General features: G+C 45.9%; 1 protein-coding gene across 1 annotated transcript; it reads right to left on the reverse strand.

Annotated features, from left to right (window-relative positions):
- Window positions 1-11,835: 11,835 nt before the first annotated feature.
- Window positions 11,836-14,679, reverse strand: LOC148123238 (myeloid cell surface antigen CD33-like). Its single transcript, XM_087896318.1, has 5 exons — window positions 14,229-14,679; window positions 13,706-13,984; window positions 13,507-13,554; window positions 12,794-12,887; window positions 11,836-11,908 (listed from the first exon to the last, which is right to left on the reverse strand). The coding sequence occupies exons 1-5, from the start codon at window positions 14,677-14,679 to the stop codon at window positions 11,836-11,838; spliced, it is 945 nt and encodes a 314-aa protein (XP_087752444.1).
- Window positions 14,680-21,959: the final 7,280 nt, after the last annotated feature.

Below are 21,959 nucleotides of genomic sequence, written 5' to 3' on the forward strand. Positions count from 1 at the left end.
ATGCAGATGACAGTTATATGGCTGGGTTTTTTTGTGGGACCACTGGCAGTGGGACCAGGATTTATCCCTGGTGCATGAACTGGCTTTTTGGAGTCCATTCCCTATGGTGGGATACCTTGCTCAGACAGGGCAGAAGGGCTTGTTCCTGCCTTACCTGGATATGCTAGGCTTTGTAGAGCCCCCATGGGAGACCTTACCTTTTCTGAGGAGTGCAGAAGGGATGGGAGGAAGGTGCGGGGGCAGGAGAAGGAAAGGGAGGGAAACTGTGGTTGGTATGTAAAATGAATAAAAATGCATAGCTTAGTATAAAAAATATCCTCCCCTCACCCCTTTTCTGACGGCTATCTCAAATTTGGCTCAGAGATTGTGGTCCTGTTATCCTGGCAGTAACAAATATATTTTTTAATTATAATTGGATTGAGTCTATGGTCTTTTCTCAGGGATTACAAACTCCTTAGCAGTAACTTTTTCTACTCTGCATACAGCAGAAAACATTTCATACTTACTGGCTTACATCACCTAACACGATGATGTCCATTCTATATGCATTCCTGGGACCAACATAAAGGTCATGATTTTATTTATGTAATTATGCATGTAATTATGATCCTCAGTCTGCCCTTGAACTCACTATGTAGTCATGTGTAACACCCGATTCTGTGTTATCCTCTCGGTACAGTTCGCGCACAACTGTACCTTATGCGAGTTTGGGCAAAGGCCTGGAGATTGAAAGGAACGCACAAGAGACCATGGTCATTCGAAAAGAGATCAGCCGAATGTCATTTTATTTAGCTTTTTGCCAAACTAATATACCTAGGCTGCTGCAAAAGGATTATCTCCCAGGTAGGGGGGAATCTGGCTGGTGCATAGGAATTTCCTCCCAGGCATGGGGGGGGGGGATCTGGCTGCTGCATAGGATTTCCTCCTGGGCAGGTGGGAAATTACCATACCAAAGGTGAAACAATGCCCTACAGCTAAATCACCAGGCTATGGCAGAGGGAGCACAGAACTAGCAGGAATGCTATAGCTGGCTGACCAGAACTGTCCTCGAGATGCACCCCAGGGAGCAAAAGTAGACCGGGCCCTACAGTCATGGATGACTTTGAGTTTCTGATCTTCCTGCATCCATCTTCCACATACTGGGATTACAAGCATGGGCCACTCTCTTAGCCAGTGTTCTATTGCTGTGAAGAGACACCATGACCACAACAACTCTTACAAAGGAAAGCAAGTTTAGGCTTGCTTACAGTATCAATGTTTTAGTCCATTGCCATTATATCAGGAAGCATGGTGGCATCCAGGAAGATATGCTGCTGGAGAAGGAGCTCAGAGTTCTACATCTGGATCCACAGGCAGCAGGGAGAGAGAGTCACTGGGCCTGGCTTGGGCTTCAGAAAACCTCAAAGCCCACTCCCAGTGACACACTTCTTCCAACAAGATCTTACCTCCTATTCTTTCAAATAATGCCACTTCCTGGTAACCAATCATCCAAATACATAAGCCCATGGGGGCAATTCTCATTCAAACCATCACAGCCACCATGCTGTGGTTCCGTGCATCCTGGACCAGTTCTCTTCCACCTGTGCTGCGTTCCTAGCCTCCAGTTAGAGACTCTGACTTATATTTAGAATGCCTAGTTATGTTTGAGCATTTTGTCATGTGTGTATTAACTGTGTATGTGTTTGGATTTGGAGAGCTGTCTGTCCATATCCCCAAATAATAGCAATTACTACTACTACTACTACTACTACTACTACTAATTTTGGTTTTTCAAGACAGGGTTTCTCTCTGTAGCCCTGGCTGTCCTGGAACTCACTCTGTAGATCAGGTTGGCCTTGAACTCAGACATTTGCCAGTCTTTGTCTCCCAAGTGTTGGGATTAAAGGAGTGTGCCACCGCAACCCAGCTCCCTGAACTATTTTCAAATGCAATTATTATTCCTTTATTGTGAGGCCACTGCTTTAAAAAGGAAACAAGGCAGTCTCTTTCTACTTGTTTACAGTCTTCTTTAGGGTAGGGTTGCATGCGATGCAGGCTGACCTTGAACAGTTTTGTAGGTGAGGATGAGCCTGAACTCCTGATCATTCTATTTCCAACTCTCAAATGCTAAAATGACAGGCACGAGACACAACACCCACCCAGTTTCTGCAGTACTCGGATGAAACCCGGGGTTCTATGTTTCCATGAAGGATCTCGCACAGTGGGGACCATCCTGCATCACAGTTTTTCCTCACATTCAATCACTAATGTCCCTTGGGTTGCAGGTGCAAGGGGGTTCATATGACCACAGAGGCAGAGCCAGGAGTGTCAGGACAGGAGGCCAGCATGTCAATGGCCTCCACCACCTGGAGAGATAAGAGGTAAAAACCAGTTTCTAGCTCTCTCTACAGGGACAGTTACCCATGTGACACTGACTTTACCACAGACACTCCAATCTCAGTTCCTGGTCTGCTGCACTGAAAGAGGGAACCATCTGTGTTTTAGACACCTGCTGTGTGTGACTGTGTCAGGGGCCATCCGAGGCTCATGGGGTCGCATCCACTAAACAGCCCTGGCCGGCCCAGGGAAGAAGGAAGACAGGATCTTCACTTTTGCAGTAGCCTTTTCCATTTTAAATTGTATTTATCAGTGTGTGCTCAGTCTGTAAAGGGAAGGTTTACTAATCTTCCAGTCTAGTACACCACACATTTTTGCTCATATACATTCCCATTATCTTCTCCCATCTTCCCTGTCACTTTTTTTTCTGTCTCTGATCAACTTTCATGTTGTGTGTGTCTGTGCACATAAAGAAACCTACATTCCATGTATGAGAGAAACATAGCATTTGTGCCTTTCCGGTTCAGCTTACTCTGTTCAGCATGCCAATCTCCAGATCTACCTGTTTTCCCCAAAATTACATCATTTAGTTGTTTATCTGACTACACTTCTCATAGGGGTGCCCATACTCCCCCAACCCACATCCCTTCTTCCAACCTGGCTGACCTCTCTCCAACTAAGTCTCACCCCAGTTCCCATGGCCCCGTCAGAACAATCCCTGTGAGTGGTCTTGGGCCCTATACAGGAACAGCCCAGAATAGATAAAAGCATAAAATGTGGGACTTGAGTTAATCAATGCTGTGAGAAACCTGGGCTCTCACTTCATAATAGCAAGCACGGGAGAAGCAACATTGTTGGGGGATATTCATTCGATCACTATGAACCCTGAGTTTGCTTTGCATTTAATTAAATAAAATTAACCTTGGGTCAGAAGGCTAAGTTAGCAACTAGCTGACAGAAAGTAATCACAGAACATCAGATGGCATGTGGAAGAGACAGAGAGAGAGAGAGAGAGAGAGAGAGAGAGAGAGAGAGAGAGAGAGAGAGAGACTCACCAGAAATTGTAGCAAGGGGTTTTGAGTGGTGCACGTTTATCTTTGTGTCTTTGTTTTTGCTTTTCTGAGCATAAGAACAGGCCCTTTGGAAGATACTAGCAATGACAGAAGGTTAACTAGATGCCACTCAACCTCTTTGAGCTAGCAGGGTATTACCCCAGCCTTTTAGTCTCGAGTTTTATTAATAGAAAGAATGGTAGAGATTTAGTTAAAGCTACCTTTAGTGGCAGCAGCAGAGGCAGCTCCTGTGGGAACAGAATCCCGCTAGACTACAACCCAAGCAGCAATTGCTGGCTGAAATAGCAGTAGATTGAGGTGCACCCACTGTGCCTGTAGGTAAAACACAGCATGGTGAAGCCAGGTCGTTCACGACCATCCTGTTTATTTGAAAGCTTATTGGGCACATGACCTTGTCACATCTGCAGGTGGCAGGCAAGCTTGGCTGTTAGTAACTCTCTGCTCTACTCTTTTAGTTTGGGTCGGGGTGGGTAGACTACCACACTATAGCAGGGGACCAATCTTTTTGTTCACCTGTAGCTAGACTTAAACTGGATCAAGGCATTTTCATTTTGAAAATGAACCCATCACTTTTTTTAAAAAACTCCTACAAATACCACTAGAGAACAAATGGCTTGTTCTCTAACCAAGAGAACCTGTGGTCAACAGGTTTGGACCACAGATTAGTAAAACTTGAATATGACCTACCAGTACCCCAAGAACAGGATAAGCTAAAATACATAAATGGGATTGGTTCAAAATGCAAGACTGCTCAGCTAAGCAAGTGAATGCCCCATCATATACACACAGCATCTAAAATTCCTTCTCCTGACCTTCCACATGGATTAAACACACATAGGACCTGCCTGGTTCAGGCCACCATCACCTCCTCTAGGATGCAGCAGCTCCTTCTCCTTAAGTAAAGTCTGAGTATGGAGTGGTCCCTCCCCAAACCTTGCTCTCCCTTGCCTCCCAGCAAACATGAGGAGAGCAGACCTCCTTTAACATGCATTTGCCCCGTAGTGTACTCTGTCACCATCGGCCAATAGCAATAGAGCCAAACAGTAGTGCGGACTCAAACCCTGATTCATACCAACCCTTTCAGCCTTCGGGTGTTTTGTCACAGTGGTGAAAAACCTATGGCCATACCCTTCTCTTTGCAGCCCTAGGATCTGTGTGGTAGCTTGTGTGGCCCCCATAATCCCATAATCCCGCAATCTCATATTAGGAGGTGTGGCTTTGTTGGAGTGGGTGTGGCCTTGTGGGAGGAAGTGTGTCATTGTGGGGGTAGACTTTGGGATTTCATATACTCAGGATATCACCCGATGTCAGTCAACTTCTTGCTGCCTTCTGATCAAGATGTAGCCAGGACCACGTTTGCTTTCACACCCCTACGTGCCCCATCATGAAACCTCTGAACAGTAAGCAAGCCACCCCAATTCACTGTTTTCTTTATAAGAATTGCCACGATCGTGATGTCTCTTCACAGCAATAGGAACCCTAAGACAATCTGCCTTGTGTGGTTCTCATCAGGGCAGCCATAGAAGCCTGTTAAGGTGAAAAATGCATATAGCTTTGTTCTCATCAAGAGCTTTACATTCTTGTCTCACCCTGAAGTCCTCTTGTATGGCATCCTGCCACTCTCTGCTCTGAACAACTATCTTTTTCTATGGGTGACATGATGAACCAAACGCAGGTCCCCACACGACCTGCTGGGCTAAGCAAGCTGTTTCTGCCTCTGAGCCACTGTCTTTCCCCCTGGGGCACTTCCCTCCAGGAAATGCACCAGACATCTTTAGTCCTGCCATCACCCCTGATGCCTTCAGATTAGAAGACTGACCCCAGTCACCAGGCCCTCTCCTGCATGATTTTTCTGAACTTCACCCATCATCCCCTGATTTGTCCTAATTAGTTGTGTTTACTTTTTCATTCCAGTTATGATAATGAGTTTGACAATTTCTTCCTGACAGAAATGGTGGTGCATCTCTAGCCCTTACAAAAGTGGTAGTTCCTGGAAGGAGCTCAGTATTATTCACCAAGATAGTGCACACTTAGTGGCTGGTATCACTCCTACACAGAGCCCTGTGTGCATCACAAGCCCTTATCACCCAAAGTGACACACAGACATAGGCAGAGGCTTCTTGTTCATTCATGGCAGCTTATGCCTGAAATAATCACTCAGAAACTTTATTATTTGCAATACTGTTTGGCCAATAGCTTGAGTGAATTGCTAGCTAGCTGTTACATCTAAAATTAATCCATTTCTATTATTTCATATTTTACTATGAGGCTCGTAGACTACTGGCAAGGTTCCAGCTGTCAGCTGGCGTCTTTTCCCTCTGATAACTACATGGCATCTCACAACTCTGCCTTTTTTCTCCAGCATTCAGTTTAGTTTTCACTGCCTAGTTCTGTTCTGCCCTGCTATAGATTCAAAGCAGTTTCTTTATTCATTAACCAATAAAAGCAACACATGGGAGAAGAACCTCCCACACCATGCGGCCGAGCCTGAGGAAGGTGGAAGGGTATTGAGAAGTGGGCCCAGCACAGGCACAGTCTCTGGTACAGGAGGGTAGGCAGGGTGACAGGATCATCATGAAGGATGGGGGAGCTCAGGGTGAAGACACCATGAGGCCCCCAGTGCAAGCTGTCATGGTTTTCAGTCTCTATCCATGGCAAGAACACAAAGTACTCAGACCATGGAGGGAGAGGGTAACAGCTGCATCCACAAGTACATCCTGGAGCTGGTACTAGGGAGACACGAAGGTATTGTGGGGTATCCACCAGAGAAGACTGCTTGGGCATGGGTTTAAGCCAATAGAAAATCTTTATTAGCTGGCCAGCAGGTACCATGGGTATTTACGATCCCAGTGTAACACTGAACTTTCTCTAGTGTGAGCTTTGAAGCACAGACATACTGGTCTGGGTTGGCACACTCTGGCTAACAAGAACAGTTAGCCAGAAGCAAAATTACAGAAGCCAAAAGGCATGGACTTGGATAGACTAGATCTTTATTTTTGTTTTGGTCAGTGGTACTGACAATGCTGAATTTTATGGCCTGAGTGGTACTCCTCAAGAAATCAGCTGTGGTAAGGTCTGGGGCCCTGTCACATTCTCCAGCAGTCATAATGAATCAGTCAAAGTGTGAACTCATACTATTTTAGTTTAAGATGCAGGGCCCCTGTGTTAATCCAATCAGAAGTAGAGACCCAGTCAGTGCTGAGAGTGGAGAGCTGCTGTGGGGGTGGGGGGCAAACCAGGAGAACAGACTTGTGTCAATTATTTGGTTTTTGTCTGTGTCTCTTCTCTTTTTGAGTCTTTTTCCTCTCTAGCCACAGCGAGATTTTTTTTCTAATTACTCCTGATAAATTAGCATAGGAACAACAGGTTTCTTCCAAAGCTATTTGTTGCCTTTATCTTAGGAACAGTAAACCAAAGCCCTTCCAGTGTTTTAGGACCGTTTCAGTATCTAACTGTATATTACTGTAGCTTTAGTCCAGAAACAGAGCTGTTTAAAACCTCTAGATCCTGATCAACCTGTCACTTAGTTTGGAAAGCATTAGAAGGGGCACATTTAGTCAAATCATTGGTATGTGCCTACCAATTAGTCTCAGGGGCTTGGTGTCCGGATGTGTTAACCCACAAGGCTGAATAGCAGGTGTCAGAATAAAGGAAATTGCCTAGGTTAAAGATTCAGGAATAGTAGACAAGTTTTAGTCTCTTGTAAGTCCCCATAATTTGTGTGGTCCCCAGTCACAGTGAGTTGTCATTCAATAAGCTGACAGGCTGGTTAGTTCCTATGTAGTATGGGAGCTGGGTATCTAAGCATAACTAGCAATCCTGACTGATTTCTGGCTGGGAATGAATAACTCTATTCCCAGGGTCCCTTCCTATGGTATAGAATGATCCCCCAAGTTTTCCAAAGACTAGAATCTTTTAAAAGGATTTTTTCAGGTTTTTCTAACTACAGTTTTTGAATTGGAAAAACCTTTGTTCCTGGCACCTAAGGGGCCCAGCCTTAGGGCATGCATAGAATTGTAAACTCAGTATTTCTATCTCAAAAGATAATCCCCCACATCTTTGCTTTGTTTCAATACAACCAATTCAATTCAATAAAGTGGGGATCAGCGAGCAAAGGTCAAGATGAATATAGGTTGCTGGCCTATAGTCAACTAGCCAAGACTTATCCTGTATCTTTCTCAGTCCTAGGTCCAGACCTGAGGCCCATGGGGGTCAGACCATAACTTTATACTCATACCCTTCATACCCATAGAACAAAGCATAAGACTCAGGAGGAGGTAGAGGGGCAGGCCGTGAAAAGGCCTGGGGCCCAATGAAACCTTAGTTTTAATGTGTCCATAGTCCAGAGACAGTCCAGTTGGCATCATCATCCATGGCTTCTACTTGCTTGACCTGGGTGTGGTGAGTCCGTTGTGTAATGCCGGCTACCTTCACAGCCACAAGAATAAAGAGAATCTCCTTGTAGGGTCATTTCTAAGTGGTTCCAGTGCCCCTTTGGCTACCTGCTAGAACCAGGGAGTATCAGCAGTCTCCAGCAAGGAGAAACTGGTACTGGTGGTCAGTTGGGTCTCTCAGATAACCCAGCAAATACACTCTTTGGAGGACTGGAGGTTCTGTTGTGACTTTAGAAAAAAAAATGGTTAGACGGTTCTGCCAACTGCTGGTCTCTGGGCCTGGGAAGCAGTGGAGGAGGTCTTCCTAATATAGTCTCATGGGGTAAATCCTTCCTAATGGGGTACAGCAGGTCTGAAGCCAAGGAAAAGGGTCTATCCACCCTTCTCTGGACTCTCAAGAGAGTTTCATTATAGTTTTATTTTTTTCTTTGTAACATCCTATTTTTTTTTCTACCTTCCCAGGACTCTGAGTTCTATAGGCACAATGAAGTTTTCAGTGTATTTCTAAAGCTTTAGCTATTAACAGAGAAGTTTTGGCTTTGAAAGCCAGGCCACTGTCAGGTCCCGTTGTCTAGGAGTAGGCCAAATCATGCAACCAGTCTTTGGAGGGGCTTTTAAGCTTCTACTTACTATCTGAGCAGTTTCAGCCCAGGTGGGGAATGCATCTACCAACCCAGAGAAGATGGCTGGTTTCTACAAAAACCAGCAAGTATTCTTATCTGCCCCTGGCATGCCTGATCACTGTGAAGTCAGTATTCTCAGAGCATACCAGTGTTGGTGGATCTACTTAGGCACAAGACTGTAATCTGGCTGAGGCATCCTGAGCTAGCTATAACAACCTAGCTGGTCTGAGCAACTCTGCTCTGTGAATCTCAGGCGAGTAGCCTGAGAAAGGTCAGTTCCAGAGTCCCACCAATTGTTTCTGGGAGAACACTATTTCCCTCTGTTGTCCCCCATCAACCTTTGGATTTGAACCGTCCGTTTCTTCTTTATCAAGGAGTCTCAAGCAGCACTGGGTTGGGGTATGTCATCAGAGTATCAAGAAGGCCCCTCTGCTCTTCATGCCATTCGTTGGACAGCAAGACTTTCGTGGCCCCAGAGTGTGGGTTAAGACCTCTTTTCTAACGTCTTTTGTTTGTGGGCAAACAGATGGAAAATCTTTTGAGACATCTGGAAGGGCTAGGGCTATAGCAGATATCAGGAATGTTTCATAAGTCTCAAATGCTTTTTGGTAGGTCTCAGTTCAGGTTTGGGGCTCAATGAGTGCCCCTCTTTGTGCTGGTGTGTAGAGAGAGCCCTTGCTATTTCCATAGACTCTGGCATCCAGAAGCAGAAATACCTAGCTGCGCTTAGTGACTCTCAAGCCTGTCTCAATCTTTGGAGCTGGGATCTGAAGGACAGCAGCATCTTACTCTGAGACAGGCTCCCTTTGCCTGCCCTCAACTGGGACTCAAGATCGGCAGCCTCTTATGTGTGGAGCTGGGCTTTCTTAGTTGGTATTCACTAGCACAATGTCTGTAACTCTTGCGGCAGCCCCTCAGTGCCCCCCTTAGGATCTATTTTCCTAGGAAATCCCTGACAGAAGGGAAGGAGGAATACATTTAGTGTCTTTAAATCCTTGGGACAACCTGGTCCAAGTATACTGCCTGCTTTAAACCCCTCTAGGTCTGTCTACGTAAAAGAAAACATGGTTGACTCACCTCTGCCAGTGGGAAGCTAAGGTCTAAGACAGTGTACACTTGATTTTCTAGAAGAATCAGACTCATGAGAACCAGAGGTCTCAGGTTTCATCACAGGTAAGAGAGGTGTATTCCGGGGTAACTAGAAAGGACACCAGGATGCCCGTCTCTCCAAGCCAGGCAACATGGACTGCAATTTCCCTTTTCGTTTCCAGGGTCATTGGGTATTGTTTATAATCTGGAGTAGCTGAACTGGTTAGCTGAACAATTTTAGGTGTTGGGTCAGTCCTGGGAGTTGATTTCTACCCATAACCTCAGGAATCTTTGTCTTCAATCTGAGAAGTAACCCACTGTATCTTTTGACTAGAGGCAGAACTTGCAGCTAGGAGGGTAAGACACCACAATTTTGCTGGGTGTCTGTCAGTCTAACTGTGTCTCATTACAGAGAAGGTGACAGTGGCTTTTGGTTTACACTAAAGGTCTTATCCCAATCAGTTGTTTGTTGTTAAACACCTTTTGAGCTACCTCCTGCAATTGGGACCTATTTATATTTTTAGCATTTTAAAACTTTTATAAGTTTTTTCTAATATCTGGAGCCAACTAGGTGATGAGAGAAATCTTTTTAGCACTTGTCTTTAATTCTTCTAAAAAGAACCAAGAAATTGTTTAAAGTTTCCTTGGACAGTGTTGGTCATAAGGGAAAAATCTGTTTTGTCCAGATGCACTGTCTGGCATTGATCCCCCAGTCTGGCCCAGGGTTGGGTTTTTTACTTTTTTCAGAGAATGGTGTTTTCCAACTATACAGATCACTAATTGAAAAGAAGACATAAATCATGAAAGAGAAAGGAACAGAGCTTCCTCTTTTCCTTGGGGCTCATCCAGGGGGAACTTCCCCCTTCTTTAGGGCTGCTTAGAGCAGGCACAGAGCAGAGGGAATGGTCACCTGGGAAGTATATTCTCTTTCCTTGTGTACTAAATGGCAGGTGTTTTGGATGAGAGGCCCAGCCCCCTCCATCTCCCCATAGGGACCAACACTGAGCAGGAGTCAAGCAACAAAACAAGCAAGCACTCTCAGTCCTGGAATGGGGCAGACAGGTGAGGTTGTTTTTCCAGGAGTGGGGTGGGATATTTCTCTGGGTAACCTGACAAAGAGAAACAGATTTGGGTCTCCAACAAGAGGGCCACAGGTCTCAAGCCAGGGGATTCTCACACCAAAGAAAGCCACTGATCAATACAGGGAAACAACTGACAGAAACACATAGACCCTCCCCATCTGAGAGAGAGAGAGAGAGAGAGAGAGAGAGAGAGAGAGAGAGAGAGAGAGAGAAAGAGAGAGAGAGAGAGAGAAACACCAGGGGTAACCACCACAATCCAATGACGTCTCACATGGTTCCTGGACACTGAATCAGCAGGCATGTCTGATCTGTCCTGTGTCCAAACAGAAGGCCCCTTAGGCAGACTTAACTCTGCTGGTGACAGGCAGGGTGACTTTCTCATTGGTTTCATTTTGGAGTGGAGGTGTCCAACTTCTCTGAAGTGTTAGGCAGTAACTAATCCAAGAGAGTCTTGCGGACCTGGAACTCAGGTTGTGTACCCCCTAGGAGCTCTTTGGCCACCACACTCTCTCATTTCGAGGGGCAGCTCTGAGACCCCCAGTATCTCAAAGTCTAGTCTCTGGGGATCTTGGTAGAACTTCCAGAAATGTTGTGGGGATACCTTCCAGAGCAGACTACTTGATTTAAACTAAGAGAAAAATCTATATTAGTTGACCAGAGACTACACTTGGTGTTCAGAATCCCAGTGCAGCATCAAGACATTCTCAGTGTGAGCCTTTAAGCCCCAAAACACTGTTCTTGGTTGACATACTTTGGTTAACAAAAACAGTTAGCTAGAAGCAGAATTGCAGAGGCTAAAAGGCAATGTTAGCACCTTTAGAAACTTTCCTAGAACTATGGGCTTTGATGGATTAGATCTTTGTTTTAATTTTGGTAGGTGGTGCTGATGATGTGCTGAGTTTTATGGCCTGAATGGTAGTCCCATCATGGAGTCAGGTATACTAGGTTCTGGGGCCCTGCTACAGAGGCAGGAGGTGAGAAAGAATCAGCAGTCAGGGAAAGATAAAGTTCAGGGATGATCAAGGTTGGGTGGATAACGGAGTCAGTATGGGACATGGGGTGAGGGGTTCAGAGAGGTGACAGCAGAGATTCCCAGCTAGTTCTGGAATGAGATGGAGCTGCTGATCCAGGAGCACCATGGGAGGAGGGTAGCGGGTCACCAGTGGCCATGCTAAGCCAGGCCATACCTGGTCCATCACAGGAAAGAGTCCCGAGGGACACCAGTGCTGGGCGGCTTCCACATCACTCACCTGAGAGACTAACCCATGGCAGTTTCCGCGTGGTCCACCTGTGTTGCTGGCCTCTCTACTTTCTTCCTCTGGGATTTTATGCTGAGTGAGGAGACCAAAACCTTCAATGTGGGCATGAAGGGGACCAGGTACAGCAGTCACCTCCCCTGAGCCCCAGTCATGGGCTGTAAGGGTGGCTGGGAGGGAGCTAAACACCCAGATGGCAGGACCCAGCCGTGGGAGACAGCCTTCTTCCTGTGAAGGCTGTTGGAATTAAGCAAAGTGACTGGGCACTGCTGTTGGGGATTTTTCTTGATTGACTCATTTAAGGTGGAAAGACCCACTCTAAATCCAGATCTTTTGAGATGGGGAGATCTAACTCCAATCTCGGCCACACCTTCTGGTGGCACTCTCTAAAAAGGACATGGAAGAAGAAAGCTCTTGCCCTTTGCCTGCTTGCTCTCACTCTGCTTGGCAAGTCCATTCCTTCATGGGTATCAGAGCCTACTTCTTTGGGATGTCAGTGTATACTGAAGACCAGCTGAGACATCCAGCCTCGTGGACTGAACAAATGTTGAACTCCTGGACTTTCTGTCAGAAGACAGGCATTGTTGAAAGAGTCAGACCAGAGACCATAACCTGTAATCCACTCTAATAAATCCAGTCTCTCTCTCTATATATATATATAGATAGATAGATAGAGATATATATCTTTGTTGTGTGTGTGTGTGTGTGTGTGTGTGTGTGTGTGTGTGTAGGTGTTCTTACAATCCATCAATTCTATTTCTCTTGAGAACTCTGACTAATACACTCCCTCATCTGCCACATTTGACAGCTCCAACTTGGTGAGGTCAATACCCAGGAGCTCCCTGCCTAGATTCCATCCCTTAAGACCTGCATCTTGTCTCCCAGCACTAGTGATCTAAGATTCTGTCCTGTGTCTCTGCCCTCATCACACTTCCACTTTGCCCCAGGAGCAGCACTCACCTGTGGAAGAAGAAGCAGAACCCAAGAAGCAGGAATTTGATAGTCGCCTCCCCGATGGCCACGAGAACCACCTCTGTCAGGGGCCCTGATATCCCTGAAGAAATGTAGATGGACCTGAATTTACCTGCTAATCCCAGACTCCACTCTCTCCATATAACTTAGATCTGATCCTCCAAATCTTCCTGCATCCCAAATCTGAGACTCATCCTGTTACCAACAATATATCAGAAAAAATCACTCTCTTCTTTCATAATTAAAGCTTCCATCACAGAGGCATGGTGGATGTCTATAATCACACTACTCAGAAGGACGAAGAAATAGCACCATAGGTTCAAAGTCAGCTTAGGTTACATAGCAAGATTCTGCATCAAAAGTCAAAACCAACAATTGCAATTGAAAATATCAAGGACTTACAGAACTGAAGAGCATGTTTGTATATGGTAGTAATGGGCACACAAAAAGAACTTTTCAAAATTTTTATATTTTTATTTGCCTGCATGTGTGTATGTGTATACATGAGTGCCTGATGCCCTCTGAAGCCAAAAGAGGCTTTCAGCCCCTCTGGAACTAGAGTTACACATAGCTTCAGGCTGCCATGTGGGTGCTGAGAACTGAAACTTGGTAGTCTACAAGAGCAGCCAGGATAAGGAAGGATGGACCCTGCTCTGAGCTAAAGAGATTCTGTTCCTGCAACCCAAGATGACTCCCCCTACCTGGACCAGCTCCTCCAGGGGCGTGGGTTGTGGTGTTCTGTGTAGTATCTTGGGAAAAAAAAACAAAGTCTCAGGTTTCAGCCCTATTCCCCACAACTGTTCAGAAAGCACAGAATCTGAGCTGTATATGAACTGTGTCTGTCTCAGTCCCCAGCCTATGACACAGTCACCATGAATCCCAGCCCTGGGTTGAACTCACAGGAGACATTGATCTGGACAGTCTTTTGAACAGTCACACCGACTCCAGGGAAGGCCACTTGGCAGATGAGGTTGGTGCCATGGTCCTGGAACCTGGGTGTGAGGGTCAGCACTGAGGAGAGGGTAGTCCTGGGGCCCAGGGATGCGAAGACAGTTGTCATCCAGGAGAAGATAGGAGGCTTCCCCTGCTCACAGGCCCAGGGCACAGAGCATGTCACATTGCTAGGAACTCCAAGCTCCAGCATTTGTGGAATATCAATGTTGGGGGTGTGAGTGAGGGCTGGTGAGGAGAGAAAGACATGCAGGATCAGATGGGGAGGATAGCCATTGAGAGACACAGGCTGGTGAGGAGAGAAAGACATGCAGGATCAGATGAGGGGAGGATAGCCATTGAGAGACACAGGCTCCCACCCAACTCCTCTGTTACTCTCCTCCATTCCCGGTGACTCTCAGGCCGGGATCCTCGAGCTGCTCTGTGACACCCACGAGCTTCCCCTCTGGCCAGCGTGGAGCCAGTACTTTACCTGTCACCTGCACAGAGAGCTGATTCTTGTAGTAATTCCACTCGAAGGAGTCTTTTTCAATCCTGAAAAAGTAAGAACCGCTGTCAGTCCTCTGCACATCTCTGATGTCCAGCGAGCAATCGTTGTTCCTTGGGTCCCCGGAGAGATGGAACTGGCCCTGATTCTTCACCGGTTGATTTAGGTTGTTTGTAGCCACAAGCGAATCATGGTCTGTATTCGCCCCTGCTCTGAACCAGTAGCCAAAGACCTTGTCTGAGCTTCGGTTCCCGGAAAGTTCAAAGAATGTGCAGGGCACGAGGACACACAGACCCTCCTGCACTTTCACTACGCTGGACTTCAGTTCCAGCTTATATGTCTCGTAGGTAAACATGGACACCGTAGGGAGAGGAAAGTGATTTCCAGGTGCCCACTCGCAGACCCAGAGCAGAAACAGCAGTCGGGGCAGCGGCATCCCGACGATGTCCTTGGATGGCTGCGAGTGAGCAAACGGAGGGAGACACAGGCACAGCTTTCTAGAAACTGAGAAAGCTGCAGAAAATCAACAGATTGTGTCTCATAGAAGAGGAACCAAAGACTTCAGGTGGCCTGAGTCTTCCTGTCTGCAGAGAACACATGAAAACCCAGCAGTCAGACATCCAAGAGGCCAGAGAGACCCGGACAGAGAGGAACAGAGGAAGAGAGCGATGGAGGCAGCTCTGTGAGAGGTTTTGTCACAAAAGGATGAGGAACTAAATTTAGATTCACAACATGTACGTAAAAATCTGGGCGTGACATTGCGTGCCCGTAATCCCGGGGTTGGGAAGGCAGAGCCAGGAGGATTCCTAGCACATGTCTGCCACTCATTCTACCCGAATTGGTCATCTGCAGATTCGGTGAGACACCCTGTCTCAAAAACGGAGTGGAGGAACTGGAGAGGTGGCTCAGCGGTTTAAAGCACTTACTACTCTTGCAGAGGACCCAAGATTAATTCCCAGCACCCATGTGTTATCTCACAGTCATGCATAACTCCAGTTCCAAGGGATTTGACACCCTCTTCTGGCCTATACACATTTACACCCAGGCAACTCGTGCACTCATACACATAAGATAAAATAATAAATCTTAAAAATATTTTAATGAGGCAGAGAGTAGTTCAGGAAGACATCAGCCTTGGCCCTCACACCCACACTTGTGCATGAACACCACGCGCGTGATACACAGACATATGCACACACATATATACAAAAAGAAAGGGGAGAATGATGGGTGGATGGAGGGAGTAAGGAAGGGAGGGAGGAATAAAGGAAGGGAGGGAGGAATAGAGGATGTTAAAGACCAAGTTCTGAGGCACTTCCTCCAGCACCAAGGTGGGTCTCCCCTAGGAGGAAGCACTTCCTCCAGCACCAAAGTGGGTCTCCCTTAGGAGGGAGAGCTTCCTCCAGCACTGAGGCGGGTCTCCCTAGGAGGAGATCTCTGTTGTGTCTGCACTCTCACTTCTCCAGGAAGCACACAGTGAGCTGTGGGCATTGCAGAGCTCGACACAAGGGAACCTGGTCCCCTCCTGTGCTGCCTGCCATGCAGGAGCCTCAGACTCTCCACACACTGATGCAGCTGTCTTCAGGATTGCTGGCACTGGGGACTTCTCCACCTGCTGCGGAGGCATATGGGATATATCTGTAAAGCACGAGCTGGGAACTATTTCCCTCATGTCTAATGGACTAATTCATGGGTATCAATGTCAGTAGCACTGTCAAGGTGACACAAAAGCAGAACATGAATTATCAACAGTACAGGATAAACAGCTTCCCATGGTGTGGTGTGGTCAGCAGCAACGGATGTCATCACCTTACAGACCAGCACTTTTTCCCATCTCAGATCTCTATCTCCCAGGGAGAGAATGGACTATCAGAAAAGATTCAATTTTTGGTTCAACTCCTATGATTTTCCATGTCACAGAATTTGATGTTACAAATATACATATATTTAAATTTATTTGCTGGGTGTGATGGTGTATACTTTGAATGCCAGCCCTTGGAGGCAGAAGCAGGCAGGTCTCTGTGAGTTGATGAGCCTGGTCTACATAGTGCCTTCTAGGCCAGCCAGGACTAAACAGTGAGACACTGTCTCAAAAATATTTTTATTAATTCTTTGAGGATTTTATACAATGTATTTTGATCATATATACCCCTATTTCCCTATCCGCCCACCATTGTGCTTTTATTTTAAATAAAACCCATTGATTTCAGTTTATGTGACCCCTATACTCTTGGGTTTGTGACCTCCTGCTGGGGTGTGGTCAACCTACCAGGAGCCACACCCTTAAAATCTGACTCTCCCTATCCCAGCAGCTGTCAGTTGCCAATAGCTCTTCAACTAGGGGGCAGGGTTTCATGCTCACCTCTCCTCTCCAGCTGGGACCTGGTCTGACTTGAGGTTGCACAAGTCTTATGCATGCTATCACAACTACTATGAGCTCATATGTGCAATAGCTCTGGTGGGAGCCGAGGATGCTGCTTGCTTGTAGTCATCCACTGCCTCTGGCTCTTACATTCTTTCCACTCTTCCTTCTGCAATGATTCCTGAACCTAAGGAATGGAGAGTGGTGTAGATGGCCTGTGTAGGGTTAAGCACGCTGCAATTTTTATACACAGTTCTCTTTGTTGTTGAGTAGGATCTTATATTCTAAAATTGTAATTGTTTCTGTTTGTTTATAAATTGTTTAATTAAGAGTCCTTAGTATGCGGTGAATATCTGCTTTAGATGTTGCCTTGTGGCATGTAATATTTCATCATCTGTGCAGCCTTTTTCGGGACAGTAAGAAGTTACAGGTATCTAAACCTTCTTGGTGTGTACAAGGAGACCCATGATATGTCCAGGAGGAAGAAAATAAAGATTATTAAGGAGGCTGGTTCAGACAGGCAATCATCCTGGAGAGATGGCCACAGGCCAGCTCAGCCCAAAGAAACTCAAGGCCCCTCTGCCTGGGACCTCTAAAAGTTTCCTTTCTCTTGTGAATGGTCTTGGTGTGACTAAGTGAAGGACTTTGCCCACTGGGACCATCCTGCCTTGTCTATGGCCTTCAGATCCAATCACAAGTGTTTCTCTAAGGTAAAAGCACAGGGATACGGGATGCTGATTCAGGGTCGAGGCCATGTGACTCCACAGGCAGAGATGGGAGTGATGGAGAGGGGACAAGGATGACAATGACGTCCACTGAGTGGGGAAGCAAGGGTGGACAGTCCTTCTGACCTCTTCAGGACCCTTGTAAGAGGTCACTTGTTTGTTCCCGGCTGCTCAGACCTGAAATAATTACACAGAAACCATATTTTTTGCAATACTGTTTCACCAATAGCTTAAGCATATTTCTGGCTACCTCTTATATTTTAAATTAATCTGTATATTGTCATAAGGCTGTGGCTTACTGGGTAAAGTTCTGGCATCTGTCTCCAGCAGGGCTACATGGCTTTTCTTGTCTCTGCCTTCTTTCTCCCAGAATTCAAATTAGTTTTCCCCACCTACCTATATTCTGCCCTGTGTAGGTCTAAGACAGTTTCTTTATTAATCAATGGTATTCACAGCATACAGAGGCAAATCCCACATCACCTCCCCTTATCTGTTTAAAAGAAAAGCTTTTAACTTTAACATAATAAAATTACATATAACAAAACAGAATTACAGTTACAATATTTATATCTACTTTATCTTTTATCATAACTAAGAAAAACTATAATAATAACTATCTATTCTTCAACTTCATCAAAGACCTCAGAAAATATAATATTATCTAAGTAAACAGGAAGTACATCATAAGCCCCATGGTGAGTGCCCAGGCATCTTTTAGCAGCGACACAGCTCTTGCTCTGAGACCTGGCAAGACCACTGTGGTAACTTTGACTCTTTGGATCTCAGCACTTTCAACTCGTGCCTGTTAAAAATGAGTGAGGGGGTCACATCCCAGTGACTAGCTCAGTTTCCTGACTGAGCCTGCGCCATGCTGGGGTTCTGAAACTCCCAGTAATTCTGCACAACTGCAGCAGCAGATAAGCCTCAAGGAGCTGGAGAAAGCACCCAGGGCCCTGACCTTCCCACTGGCTTGGGCTGACCACACGAGCAATTCAACAAGTCCACTGCATTCCTGTCCTCAGAACATGCCTATAGGAAGCCTCTATTCAAAAGCAGGTTAGAAGTTTCTAGAAATCAGACCACATTTCTGTGGAAGCCATGGTCATCTGCCACTGACCTCCAGTATGGTTTGTGAGGAAAGCGAGGAGGTAGGGGGACTTTCATGATGGCAGTCACCTACATAATACACACTTAGCACCATGCACTAAAAAGCATCCTGACATGAGTCCAGGCTAGAACTATTTATTTATTTAATTTTATGTGCATTGGTGTTTTGTCTACATGTATGTCTGTGTGAGGGTGTTGTGAGCTGCCATGTGGTTGCTGAAAATGGAACCTGAGGCCTCTGGAAGAGCAGTCAGTCCTCTTAACTGCTGAGCCATCTCTCCAGTCCAGGCTGGAACTTATATTTGGTGGTTGTTGCTAGGAATAGCAGAGTGCTCATTTGCTTTCAGTTGCAATGAGAAACACTGACCAAAAGCAACTCAAGGAAGATAGAATTTCATTGGCTTAGAGGAGCAGACAGTGCACCATCAAGGGAAACCAAGTCAGGAACGCAAGGAGAGATCTCAGAGGAACACTTCCTACTCTCATGCTCCCAGGCTCCAGCTCAGCACTCTCTCTCTCTCTCTCTCTCTCTCTCTCTCTCTCTCTCTCTCTCTCTCTCCCTACCTATTTCTTGACAGGGTCTCACGATGCTGATTGTCCTGGAACTCACTAGACCAGGCTGGTCTTAACTCACAGAGATCTGCCTGCCTCTGCCTTCCAAGTGCTGGAATTAAAGGTGTACATCACTGTACCCAGCCAGCTACCTTTCTTATGTATGCCGGGACACTTGCCCAGCGACAGTACTGCCTGCCAAGGCCTGGGCCCTCCCATATCAATCAGCAATCAAAAATCAAACAAACAAAACCAAAAAACACCCCACAGACCAATCTGGTGTTAGTTCCTCAACCAAGATTCCCTCTTGCCAGATGTATCTAGGTCTGCCTCAAGATGACAAAAAGGAAGGCTGGAAAGATGGCTCCACAGTTAAGAGTGCTGGAGGCTCTTCTAGAGAACCTGGGTTCAATTCCTAGCACCCACAGGGCAGCTCACACCTGCCTGTAACTCCTGTTTCAGGGGATCTGATGCCCTCCTACAGACATACACACACTAACAACACCAAGGCACATAAAATGCAAATAAAGAAAATATTTGAAAAAAGATGTAACTGTGGCAAGCAGTCAGTTCCTACTGATGTCAATGACCCCGACTCACTACAATACCTGGTACAACAGCATCCTGGGCCCTATGCAATCGCCACAATATATAAAAACACAGTAATACATAGAAAATAACCAGGGGAGCTGGGGAGATGGCTCAGTCAGCAAATGATCGTCATGAAATCATGAGGATCTGAGTTCAAATCCCTAAACCCACTTTTAAAAAGCCTGGTGTGGCAATGCACATCCATAATCCCATAATTCCAGCAGTAGGGATGAGAAGACAGAGGATCCCTGGAGCTTCCTAGCCAGCAAGTCCTGCTAAGTCTGTGAGCTTCAGGCTCAGTGAGAGACCCTATCTAAAAAACAGGGTGAAGAACCATTTCAGAAGACCCAACATCAACGTGTGGCCTTCACAGGCATGAACTCACAGGAGCTCACACAAAGAATAAAAATAAGGTTAACATAATTTACAAGGTACACAACCAGACAAAACGATCCAAATGATAACCAACAGGCACATTGGGACAACTAGAACGGACCACAGAAGAGTCAGAGCACGGCCCTAAGAATGCTCATGTCTACAAGTTCAAGAGAGGAAAAGGCGGGACTGTGAATCTCAGAAAAAGAACACAGATCAGAAACACACCAAAAGGAAATCTCCGAACTGAATAACACAAGCAAAATTGAGAACAAAATTTTCAACAGGAGAAAACTTAGGAATAGATTAGACTCAGTGACAAGAAGGTAAGTAAACTGAAATGAAGGAAAACACCAAAAAAGAATATTCATAGTGAAGCTAGTTGGGAAAAAAAGGAAGCAGACTCAGAACCCACTTGCATGAGGGTTGACCCAGTCGGAAGAGTGAGTTTCCCTTTGTTACTTCTTACATTACTTTGTTACTTTGTTACATTAACTATGCTGAGCCTGCCTCTAGGCCTTTTTCCATCCCACTCCTCTCTAACCATCCTTGGCCCATCTCATGATCAGAATACTTTTCTTTTCTTTCCTTTTGTTTGTTTGTTTGCTTTTTTTTTAAAGTAATTTTATTAAATTATAAAAAGTTTCCATTTACGCCCCTCCTCCCAACGCCCTCCCACTCCCCCCCCTCCCTCTCCTCCTCCCTCTTTGTCCCCAAGGGCAGTCAGGGTCTCCTGCCCTGTGGGAAGTCCAAGTTCCTCCCCCCTCCCTCCAGGTCCAGGAAGGTGAGCATCCAAACAGACTGGATCCCAAAAATCCAGTATATGCAGAAGAAACCAGTCCCAGTGTCATTGTCAATGGCTTCTCAGAAAGACTGCAGGCCAGCCACATTCAGAAAATCCGGCCACATTCAGAGAATCTGGTTGGATCACATGCTCGTTCAGTCACGGTCCATCTGGCCTTGGTAAACTCTCATTAGAGCCGACCCCTTGTATCAGTGGGTGATAGTATCCCTCGCAGTCCTTCGTCATTTTCTTCCTCCTTCTGCTCCTCATTTGGATCTTGGGGGGCTCAGTTCGGTGCTCCAACGCGGGCCTCCATCTGTATCGCCATCCAACGCCAGATGAAGGATCTATGGTGATAAGCAAAATATTCATCAGTATGGTCACGGGCCAAGGCCGGTTCTCTGGACAGAGGAGGGGGTGTTTGTTTGCTTTTAAGACAGAGTTTCTCTGTGTAGCCCTGGCTGTCCCAGAACTAGCTCGGTAGACCAGGCTGGCCTCGAATCACAGATCTCCACCTGTTTCTGCCTCCGGAGTGCTGGGATTAAAGGTGTGTGCCACCACTGCCTGACAGTTTTGTTTTCTTTAATTTTTATTTTGTGTGTATGGTGTTTTATCTGCATAGCACATGCATGCAGCACCTACAGAGGCCAGAAGAGGGTGTTGGATCCCCTGAAACTGGAGTCACAGATGGCTGTGGAGCTCCATGTGGAGTGCTGGGAACAGAACTCAGGTCTTTTGAAAGAATAGTGAGTGCTCTTAACTCTCCAGCACCTCCAATGTTTGCATAAGTGACATCCAACCAAACATGCATTCACATTCCTATCTCATTGTCCATAGTTGCCCTGCCTGATGCCAGCCAATTCTATTAACATAGATGGATTTGAGAATCACTTTGTCAATTTGTTCAATTCCCTCTTTAAAAGCTGTGGGTTTTGATTAGCACTGCACTGGATGCATATACTGATCTGGGGAGAGATAACATCTTTCCATGACTGCATCTTCTAATGCAGGATTGTGGCAAAACCCCCACTTAACTCAGGCTGTCTTGACTCTCTTGGTAATGTTTATTATTATCTTTTGAAAAATCTTTGACTAGATTTACTCTTAGACATTTGATCTTGTGTGTGACTATAAATTATTTCATTTTCCATTTAGAGAAAAAAGACTTACTTTGCTTTTAAGATTTATTCTTATTACTTTTAATTATGTATATATGTCTA

The sequence above is a fragment of the Myodes glareolus genome, chromosome 1 (assembly GCF_982192425.1).
Source record: "Myodes glareolus chromosome 1, mMyoGla1.1, whole genome shotgun sequence".
Taxonomy (NCBI): Eukaryota; Metazoa; Chordata; class Mammalia; order Rodentia; family Cricetidae; genus Myodes; species Myodes glareolus.

Excerpts from the sequence above, each read along its gene's own strand:
- LOC148123238 (XM_087896318.1), bottom strand. The coding sequence starts at position 14,679 with ATGCCGCTGCCCCGACTGCTGTTTCTGCTCTGGGTCTGCGAGTGGGCA. Across the intron at positions 13,555-13,705 it reads TGTCCAGATCAATGTCTCCT|ATACTACACAGAACACCACA; the intron begins GTGAGTTCAACC and ends TTTTTTCCCAAG. Across the intron at positions 12,888-13,506 it reads CCCTGGAGGAGCTGGTCCAG|GGATATCAGGGCCCCTGACA; the intron begins GTAGGGGGAGTC and ends ACATTTCTTCAG.